The 10,730-nt window shown below is 56.6% G+C and overlaps 1 protein-coding gene across 1 annotated transcript; it reads right to left on the bottom strand.

The window, feature by feature from the left end:
• Positions 1-290: 290 nt before the first annotated feature.
• On the bottom strand, positions 291-4,543 carry MNX1 (motor neuron and pancreas homeobox 1). Its single transcript, XM_040984235.1, has 3 exons — positions 3,844-4,543; positions 1,168-1,328; positions 291-656 (listed from the first exon to the last, which is right to left on the bottom strand). The coding sequence occupies exons 1-3, from the start codon at positions 4,541-4,543 to the stop codon at positions 291-293; spliced, it is 1,227 nt and encodes a 408-aa protein (XP_040840169.1).
• Between the last annotated feature and the right edge of the window lie 6,187 nt (positions 4,544-10,730).

Here is a 10,730-nt window from a genome sequence, read left to right as displayed (position 1 = left end):
TTTTTTTTCTAACACTGTGGGCTCCCGGACCCCTAGGCCGCCGGGAAGCTTCCCCTGGAGGGAGGGCCCTTCCCCTGGAAACTTAAGCACAATTCAATGTGAAAGGACAGGGGCTGAAGCTTGGCACTGTGGGCCAAGCGCTCCGGCCCTCCAGCCTTGGCCGCGGTGAGGTGGCCTGGGGGAAAGTCTCGCCCGCCAGTGCGGGACGCTGGACGCGGGATGGAGGCCTGGCGCGGCCCCTGGCTAGGGCGGAGCGGTGCGCGCCCCTGCCCGCCGGGGCGCAGGGGCTCCTACTGGGCAGGGGGCTGGTGGCCGGGCGCGCCGGACCGCGGAGGCGGCGAGTCATCCTCGGAGGAGCAGTCGGAGGAGGCGACGTGGGCGCCGGCGCCGTTGCTGTAGGGGAAACGGTCCTCATCCTCCTCGTCGTCGTCCTCCTCCTCGGGGTCACTGTCCCTTAAGTCTCGCAGCCGGCGTCCGCTGCCCTTGTCCCCGGACGCGGGTGGCCCCAGCGTCTCCTCCTCCGCCTTCTCCTCGGCACCGCCGCCGCCTTTACCCGCCATGCCGCCCTTCTGCTTCTCCGCCTCCTGCGCCGCCTGCTCTTTGGCTTTTTTGCTGCGTTTCCACTTCATCCGCCGGTTCTGGAACCAAATCTTGACCTGCGGGCACAAGCGGGCGTGAGCGAGCCGCCCCCTGGCCGGGTAGCCAGAGAAGGAACTGCAGAGGCTTAAGGGGGTGCTCGCAGTGTGGGGCGTCGTGGCTTCCTTCCCACCCCCTCCATCAGCCCATCAGCAGCCTTACAGCTGGGCAGGGGGCTCCTTGGGAAACTCGGCTTTCCAGTTCCCCCGGGGCAGGGGGCAAGGGACTTCCCTGCCCACCCCTCAGTCTCCTGGAGTAAAGGCGTAAGGGCCATAGCAGGTGGGGACCTCCGTACACCTCAGGGTGTTCCCGCATTTCTGTTTTCGAACAAACTTTCTCAAATGTGGCCCAGAGACTCGCTTTTTCATAAGGGGGCACGGGTTCGTTAAACTCAGAAATGTTGGAACTACAGAATCAGGCTTCTGGGTGAATCAGAGTTATCTTGATCCCCTAGGGGCACCAAACTGTCCGAGGGTGGAGAGTGTGGCCCGACTGATCAGGATGGCTGGATGCTGGCAGGAGGCTGCCCACCTGGGTCTCGGTGAGCATGAGTGAGGTGGCCACTTCGAAGCGCTTGGGCCGCGACAGGTACTTGTTGAGCTTGAACTGGTGCTCCAGCTCCAGCAGCTGCTGACTGGTGAAGGCGGTCCGCGGCCGGCGGCATTTCCCCAGGAGGTTCGACTGTGCCTGGGCTGGGGATGCCAGACAGCGTGAGGTCGGGTCCTCTGCCCTCGCCCACCCCTTTGCGGCTGAGCCACCCCTCTGGTCCTCCCACACGGCAGGCAGTTTGGTCCAAGAGGACCTAATAGTTCTGCCTGGGGCAGGGCCTGTGCACCCTTCCCCTAAGTGAGGAGCCAGAGCAGACCAGGACACCAAATCTACCCGCTTTCAAGGCTGGAGAGAAGGAAGTAGGGAGGGGAAAATGGAGTAGAGAGACCAAATCCGGATCCTAAACAGGCTTTCATTTGGGACCCCTCCTAATTGGAAAATGTTTTCTGAAGGAGCCCCTCCTGGGGTGCCTGGAGGGCAGAGCGCGGGGGGGGGGGGGGGGGGGGGAGAGACAGTGTGGGGGTGTATGGAAACCTTTTCAGAACAATTCTCTTTACCCAAATTAAAGGCCAGCAGTGGGCGGATCTGGCTTTCTGTGTGTTCAAGGAGGCCAGCCCAGCTTTATTTACATAATTTAGCACGGTTACATCACAGAGAATTTTATGACCTCAAAATGCGACTTCCCTTGATTTCCCAGGAGTCTGACAAGTGTTAGACAATAAAAGGGAGAAAAAAAAGTGAAGAAAAGAAATGAGGCTAGCCCTGGGGCCCTGGGATGGGCTCAGGCTCCCCTGGGACGGGCAATTTGCTTTATAGGAAGGCCCACGCCCCCTGCTTTAGTTAAACAAGGTCCGAATTCCCAACTTGACAATACATTAGAACTTTAATTAAAATACTGGCTTGGAAGGGACCATTTGGGAAATAGCATACAACAGGCAGCGAAGATGACCGAGGACAGGGGACCCAACGACTTTCCAGGCAGTGTCTCAGAATGCAGTCCACACTGAACCTGCACTCTGCACCGTGAGCCCTCTGCGATGGCTCACATTCTGATTTGGCTAAAAATTCAGCCTCCTCTGAAATCCAATTAGGAATCAGAAGACGGGTGCGGGCACACGGCTCCCCCTGCAATCGACTTTCCGTTCGTCCTTGAGCTTAGAGCAGCACTGGGGTGCTTGGGAAGGGATTGGAAAGCACTGGGGGAAGTCAGGGAACCCAGCGTGCTAGGAGGCCTCAGGGCCACAGAGGGTCCCCAGGCGCTGGGAAATGCTGGTCGCCGTGCAGTTGGCTGGGCGGCTTCCCATCGGAAGCAGTTGGGGTTGGCTGGGCTGGGCACCTGGTTTTGGCCAAAGGGCTCAACAGACTCAGAAAATGTCCAAAGCTGTGCCCTCCCCCAAAGTGAGAGGGGAATCAGTAGGAGTTAAGCGTTCAACAGGAGAGAGGGCTGGCCCGTAGGGTCTTCTAAAGAGCCCAACTCGGGAAAGCCTGGGGGTGGCTGGGAGCTAACAGGGCCCCTGCTGTGTTTTTCGCACTCCCTTGCCACTTCACCAGCCCCCTGGGGTGCTAGCTCTTCTCTGTTTAGTCACCAGCGTGGCTTCAAGCAGAGGAATCTTGAATTCTGGCAAGTGTTTATTTCTGTTTTCTTTTTTGCGGGTTCCCTCCAGTGCTTGCATCTCCCCAGTCTAAACAAACCCACTCAGACGGAAACAATGGGGTCTCTTTGTTTGGGTGTTGGGCGGCTGAAAGCAGAAAGCCGTCTACCTCTTCTGCTCCAGGGGGACTCAGGAGGAGGTAGCTGACTCGGTTGGGCGTGGTGGGAGAGCTGAAGACCCCAGGAGCTGCGGAGCTGTTGCACCCAGCTGCCTCTACTTCGCCTGGACCTGGGAAAGCCGAGCCCTCCCAGGCGCCTGTGCTGGAGGTGGCTTGGTCTCCTTCCCCGCTGCTTTGACGTTGGATATGATACAGTACAGGGCATCCTGAGTTCCGGAGAAGGCACCTACTGCTCCTACTGGCCTTCAGCCCTGGGTTCCCTGCACCTCGCACCCTGCAATCTCCAAAGGAAAGCAGTGCTCCCAGCAAGGACCAGGGGCCTGTCTGGGGCCTGGCTTTGCAGCCCTCAGCTCTGGAAGACCCTTGCTTGTTCGCTGCTCCAGGTTCTCCTCTCCTTCTCTCTGTCCAGAGAGGGAGCCCATGACAGGAGACCCCAGCCAAGGCACTTTTTCTGATGGGTAAACCCCTGGATTCCGCTGACCTCCCCCATCTCCACCGTTCCCAAACCTGCCAGATTCAGGGCGATCTTCCTACTCGCCTTTTCTCTCCACTTCCTCCTCCAGCGCGCAAGTTAATCATTAGATTAGAGTCTCACACCTCCAGCTGCCCTTTCCCGTTAAGAGAGGAAGAGAAGGCAAGGCCTGCGCGAGGCCATTTTACTAATTCTCTGCCGCTCTCAGCCCGCGGAGCCCGCGCTAGGTCTCACAAGCCTGCGGCAAAGCCGAGGCGGCTTCGCGGCGCTTCAGCAGCGCTCTCGGAGCAGAGCACGCAGCGGGGAAGGAGGCGCCTGGTGGAAGGGCGACGCGCGGGAGAACCCACTTGCCAAGCCTCCACACTTCCCGCACGCCTCTACACACACAACGGGCCCCAGGGTACGCGCGTACTCACAATTAAAGTCGGGCATCTTGGGTAGGATCATGCCAGCGGTGGACGCGCGCAGCCACTGGTCTAGCTGGAAGGTACCGGCGCCCAGTTTAATGGGATCGGCGGGGTGCGCAGGGTGCGCGCCCTGCACCTGTGGATACGAGTAGGACAGCGCCGGGTGCTGGCCGGCCAGCGCGGCTGCCGCCGCCGCCGCCGAGTAGCCGTAAACCGGATGGCCATACAGTGCTGCTTGCGCCGGGAGGCCCGCGCCACCCTGTGCGCCCCCCGGGTGTAGCCCCAGAGCCAGGCTCCCCGCCGCTGCGGCTGCGGCTGCTGCGGCGGCGGCCGCTGCTGCGCTGGGGTGCGAGTGGTGGTGGGGGCCCCCGGGTCCGCCGCCCGCGCCACCACCGCTGCCTCCGCTCGCGCCCAAGAAGCCGGGCTTGGGTAGCAGAGCGCAGTGCGCAGCTAACAGGCGCGGCGGTGAAGGGCTCTCAGAGCGCAGACGGTCGGCTGGAGCCGCGGGCGGCTCCGAGGACGCGGGGCTACAGCTGCCACTCGCTCCGCTGCTTGCCCCGCCGCCACCGCTGCCTCCTCCACCGCCGGGGCCAGATGCTGCAGCCGCGAGGGACGTGACCAAGGCCAGCGGCGAGTTCTGCGCGGAGGTGGCTCGCGGGGGGTCCACCGCCAGCAGGGCGTCGATGCGGAAATTTTTGGATTTTTCCATCGGCTCGTTTGGGGCTGGAGATCAGGGCCCCGGTGGTGGGTGACGCGGCCGTGTGCCGGCTCGCGGAGTCTGCGTGGCGGTGGCAAGCCTGCGGGCTGGGTATTGTTAGTGATTATTTGCCAATAATCAAAGTCGCCGCCGGGAACTCAGCCGAGGGTGACCATGGTCCGCGCCTCTTCAGTGCGGCCCCGCCCCGGGCCGAGCTCACACACGCTCGCCCTCGCTGGCACGAACGCCCTCGCGAGCGCTTTGGCTCGTCCGGGCAGCTGAGGCCAGCGTTCAGCGTTCCAGCCGCAGGCAATCGCGCCGAGGCCGCTGGCGCGGTGGTGGAGACCCGCGGCCCCTCCGCGCACTTGAAGCTCAACACGGTCTCCGATTGGCGCGCACTGCGGGTGCTTGGGGAGGGGCGTCGGTCCCGCCATTGGCCGAGGGGCGCACCTGTCACCGTCCTGGCCGCCTAACGCCCCGCCTCTCCGCCGCGAGGTCCTAAACAGCCTAGGGTGTGGATCCGCTGTGGATCGGCGGTATCCTGAACCCGCTCGGCGGCTCAACAGAGGATAGATATCCTGCGCCCTCCGCGCGTGCTGAGCGGAGACAGCGGGCGCCGGCAATCCTGGGTCTCCGTGAACACTCACTCCACGGGAGCCGCAGCCGAGGCACCTGATTGCGCTCTGGGCTTGCGTGTCCCTTGGGCCTTCATTGCGCCATCTCGTTTGCTCTTAAGATGTCCTAATGGTTCCATGTTCCTCGGTGACAATGTCGTGCCCAGATCTGGCCGCTGTAAGTGACCGAAGCACACAGGGAACGTTTCCAGTTTCTTCAAGCTCTCCCTGGGTCCCCGGAGCGTGTCCGGGGCGGTTTATCCCAAACGCCAACCCTCTACAGGTCGAACCTTATCTGCTCTGGGAGGTCCCGTTTATTTCACCTGTGGGCGGGTGAGCATAAATGTGTGCGTGAACCTGAGTTTGGCTTCCTGAATCTTGCCGGGACCCCAATGTGGCCTCGTCCCACCCTGGTTTGGACGAGTGGTCCAGGGCCATCCTCTCTGCTAAGGAATGCCCACGGGCAAGCAGGACACTAGGCCGCCCATCTCGGGCCTGGGAAAGCAGCCCAGAGTCAGTAGCCATCTAGGACCCCGGCCACTGAGCCCTGGGTCAGCAGTTTTGCTACAGCAGCATCCTTGGAGCTTCAGAAGGCAGAATCCCGGCGCAGTGGTGGAGTGAGAATACAGAGTTCACACTGCCCTAACACGCTCTTCAAATATTTACAGTAAAAGCACTTCCAAGGGGCTTTTCTTTTTTCTTTTCTTTTTTTTTTTTAATCCCAAAGAATCAACAGCAGGCAGGTGAGGAAGTCAAGCAACCACCAACGACCAGTTTTGTCAATAGCGCCATTAGAACCAGTTATCCAGGTTGGAGACTGAGGGAGCCTTAGGCATTGCAGGGAGTAGACAGGTGACTTTTAGATGGGAAGGGGGCTGTGGGAAGGGCAGGGACCCAAGGGAAAATCAGTGCCAAGTAAACTTGAAAATCAGTGGGCCTTGCATCCTGCTGCTCCCTCCCAACCCCGCCTTTTTCTTAATTTTTTTTTCTTTTAAAGACATATAATGGCTGCCTGATTATCTTCAAAGAGATTTTTTTTTTTCTTCACAGACAGGAGCATTGATGACAGTGATTTAACTATGTATCTTTTTTTCACCATAACACAGGGTAATTCTGACATGCACTGTCCTGGCTGGAAGGCTAAGAGGCCAGCAACTTGGCAGAAGCCAGTAACTAGAAAACAGAAATTGCAACATGTACATGAATTTGTCTTGCCTTGAAAAAGATGCAGTCTTGCCTGTAAGGAGGAGAGGGGCACTCCCGGTCTTGGACACCTACTGAGTGCTTTAAGCTCTCTCAAATGCCCTTCCTTAACCTTCTCTAGAAGGAAGTTTGTCCTCATCCCCTCTCCAGAGCACAGGTGCAAAGAGAGTGAACCTCTTGTTCACAAGCGGACAGTGAGGCCTCGGTGTTGGGAGGGACTAGGAATCTGAATGCAGGGGCTGCATAGGTTCTCCCGGCGCCCCTTCCCCCCCCCCACTGCCTTTGATGTTCTAGGAGGACCTCCTGTTCCCCTCTCTGTCCCCACTAGGAATGAAGTTTATAAAGGAGACCCAAGATTCACCTGTTCTGGCAGGAAGCCCTTCAAAGAAGGAGAGTAAGGATGCTTCGCCTCTCCTCTGTAGAGAGAGGTCTTGGCTGCCTGCGCACCTGCCCACGCACACTCCAACAGGGTTTTTAACTCTTGGGGCTGACTTGCCTCTTCCCCCACCCCCATCTCCTGGGAACTTGTTGGTTGGCCCTGAGGATAGTGATTTAGGACTCTAATGAATGAAGTGCAAAAAGAAATTTCCCTAAGTTGGATCTTGGAGAACCTGGCCTAAAATAACCATTGCCAGGTTTGGATTCGGTGAAGTGGCCCCCTTCTTCCTCAACAAAATCATCCTGTTTCTGAAACAACTGCCAGAGAAATCGCCCCTTCCTGTTGTGCTGTAACCAGGCTCCAAAGCTCCTCATCATCCCCTCCCCTCCTATTTCTCTTCTCTTCTGCCTGCAGGCAGCTACAGGCACCTCCCTGAACACACAAGAGAAAAATGTGTGTAAAATGGCACATCGGGTTTAAACTGCCCTTCCCCAGTTCATGCCACAGCAGTGGGGCTGAGCGAGGCCATGCTAGGTGGCCTCAAGGTCTGGTGCACCTGTGCCTACAGTGTGAGGACAGCCCCCAACCCCTGTGCAAGCTCCAGGCCTGGATGGGTCTGTTTCTAGAAAAGTAGATGTTGGGCCAAATGGACTGTGATGCTAAAGGGGTTTAGTGTAATTGTGTGTTCTGTGTATTTAAGAATAAAGAAAATCCCAATTCATGCCCTCCCCCCCCACCTCCTCGCACAGGCGTTTAGAGAGGCAGGAGAGTAAAGAGGGGGCTTTGTGTGGTTTACGACGTGTGAAGCCAGCATGCTGGGTCTCTTCCTGTTCCCTATCTGTATTGACCCAGCGCAGCTGGCTCTGGGGCCTACAGGAGTTTCGCTTGGGGTCTTGGGAAAGACCGCAGTGTGAGATCAAAGGTCCGGTCTGAGTGATGCTGCAAACCCCAAGTGCTCAAGGTGACTCCCTGGGAGAGCAGCGAGAATGGGACCACTGGCTCCCCCAGAACACTCTCCCTACTGCGGCTCTGAGTTTGTAAAGTCTGCCTGCCTGCTTGCCGCTCTTCCTACCGCCTAGCCTGGAGATGTGTAATTTACATAAGTAATCACAGCAGAAAAGGCTGCTGTAATGCATATCTATTTACATATGAATTCTGTGTGAAGCTGGGCACTTGTGAAAATTTGGTGCAAACGCGGTGGAAGGCAGGCATCATTCATTTTCAGGTATACAGACATGGCTTTCTGGGCCTGGCACAACAGCCTGCTGGCTAAATCCTTGCCTTGCATATACCAGGATTCCATCTGGGCGCCCGTTCATGTCCTGGCTGCCCCACTTCCCATCCAGCTCCCTGACTGTGGCCTGGGAAAGCAGTCGAGGACTGCACAAAGCCTCGGGACCCTGCACCCATGTGGGAGACACAGAGAAGGTCCCTAGATCCTGGCTCAGCTCCAGCTGTTGCGGCCCCTTGGGGAGTGAACCAGCGGACAAAAAATCTTTGTGTCTCCTCTCTGTATATCTGCCTTTCCAATAAAAATAAATGCATCTAAAAAAAAGAAAAAACCCCAAGCATATGACTTTCTTCCACGTAAAATACAGTGGACTGAATAGTCGTGATAATAAAGGCGAACCTGGAAGAAAAAGGAAGAGGAGGAGAAACCCACACACATCTCTTTTGCAAATTTACACCAGACACCAAAAACATCTGCTTTATATCCCCACTTCTCTGAATACTAAAGGGAAAGGACTAGTGTGTGTGTGTGTGGGGGGGGGGGGAGCTGCTAGCCTCCAGGTTTCTTCTAACTCTAGGAGCCCAGAGTATTTCCATCCCCTTCTGTGGAATGAATTCAGAGCTCCCACCTGCTTCATAAAGAGACACAAAACCCAGGAGAGGGGAGGGGAGGGGAGGCTCGCGGGAGCTCAGTTGGGTCTGCTGGCAGGCAGCCTTCAGGAGCGCAGCTCTCCTCTGACAACCCTTGATTTTTAAAAAGGATTTATTATTATTTTTTTTATTGGAAAGGCAGATGTACAGAGAGCAGGAGAGACAGAGAGGAAGATCTTCCATCCATTGATTTACTCCCCACGTGATCGCAACGGCCAGAGCTGAGCTGAACCGAAACCAGGAGCCAGCAGCTTCTTCAGGGCCTCCCATGTAGCCGCAGGGTCCCAATTCTTTAGACCATCCTCTACTGTTTTCCCAGGCCACAAGCAGGGAGCTGGATGGCAAGTGGAGCAGCCGGGACTTGAATTTGTGCTCAAAAGGGATCCTGGTGCTTGCAAGGCAAGGACTTAAGTCACTAGCCTACCATGCCATGTCCAACCCTGTATTTTTGATGCAAGGATTTCCTTGCATTTGCTAGCACCACTTGCAGGGCCTTACACTTAAATTATCCTATCATTTAGAACAAGGAGGATAAACATCGCACTCACCCCCGGGGTTTTTGAACTACTGAAATCCAATTGTACTTCCTGCCAGGCAAAGTTAGGGCATCTGACCCCTAGTGCTTTGTGGGTCTCCATCAAGGAAGTCTGTGATTTAAGACTGAGCAGGGTCCCACACTTGTACAAGACCCCAGCTTCCAGCCTCAGGCAAAATGCTTTAGTAGTGGAAGACTCTCATTACTTGAAAAGCTCCCTGTTGTTAATGCAGCATTCATTTAAGGTTTTCCACCTCCTTAGGCACCCAGCCACAGCAACAGGAGGAAGAGAGGGCCACACCAGCCACTGCCGCCCCCAGGGCAACGGTGCACACCAACACTGCATCACAGCCCTTGCTAGGAAGGGCTCCATCGCAACGTGGACCATGATGACTGACCTACAGGTTGCTTGCGGGAGGAGGGCGGAGGGTCAGATACAGGGAAGCGGCACAATCCACTAAACCAGATGTTTCTCAGGAACATTTAATGCCTCAGTGTGTGAATTTTTTAGTACGTTCTGACTCGAGATTATAGCTGAATAGTAGTGTGCTAATGTCCAAATCCATGTTAGATAATGGCAGGAAGCCTTAGCTAATTGGTCTATTTAGTAGTTGCTGAGGTGGCAGAAGCTGTGGCTGCTAGCAGAAGAGGGGGCGGGGCAGGGGAGAGGCATGGGGAGAGAGAGAGAGAGAAAGAGAGAGAGAGAGAGAGAGAGAGAGAGAGAGAGGCTGACTGCATACCTCCGCTTTCACTGGGCCAGGATGGGCACCTGATGTCTGCGAGCAAGTTCACCTTGAACCTTTCCCAGAGCTCTTCCCACAGCATACATATTCAAAGCGGCTAGAGCGGGGACAGGGGACCCTGATGGTGCCCTCGGATCTGAGGCTTAGTTCTGGCTAGCATGACTTGGGTAGTTTATCCGATCCGTCTACATTTGTAAAAAGATTTATTTCTTTTCATTGGAAAGGCAGATTTACAGAGAGAAGGAGACACAGAAAGACCTCCCCAAGCCAGGTGCCCAGAGCCTCTTCTGGGTCTCCCACGTGGTGGCAGGGCCATCCTCAACTGATTACCCACGCTACAAGCAGGGAGCTGGATGGGAAGTGGAACAGCTGAGACAGGATTAGAATCAGCACCCAAGTGGGATCCTCACTTTAGCCACTAGGCTACCACGCTGGGGCTCCATTCCACATTTCTTAGGACAGTTTTTCCTCTCCTGCATCCCTGTTTTTCTTTGTCTTCTTTTTAAAAATCACTTTATCTGGGCGGCAGAGAAGAAATCTGCTCACCCCCCCCCCCCCCCCCATCCCCACAATGCCAAAGCCAGAGCTGAAAACTCAGTGTGGGCCTCCCAGGCAGGTGGAAGGAACTCAGTTGGCAGAGCATCCGTTTCCCCACTGGGCTTCAGGTCCTGCAGTGGTGAGTGTGTGTGTGTGTGTGTGTGTGTGTGTGTGTGTGTGTGTGTGTGTACACTCCTGCCTGCTTCCCTGCCGGGAGGCACCCAACGCTTAAATAACACTGAAGACAAACTCTGCCGAGCCTCAGGACTACCACAGTATAATCACTCCCTGTGCCCCCTCCTCCACT

This window comes from Ochotona curzoniae, unplaced genomic scaffold, assembly GCF_017591425.1.
Source record: "Ochotona curzoniae isolate NIBS_2020 unplaced genomic scaffold, NIBS_Ocur_1.0 contig_4105, whole genome shotgun sequence".
In the NCBI taxonomy this organism is placed as follows: domain Eukaryota; kingdom Metazoa; phylum Chordata; class Mammalia; order Lagomorpha; family Ochotonidae; genus Ochotona; species Ochotona curzoniae.
This window is presented reverse-complemented; position numbering and strand designations above follow the sequence as displayed.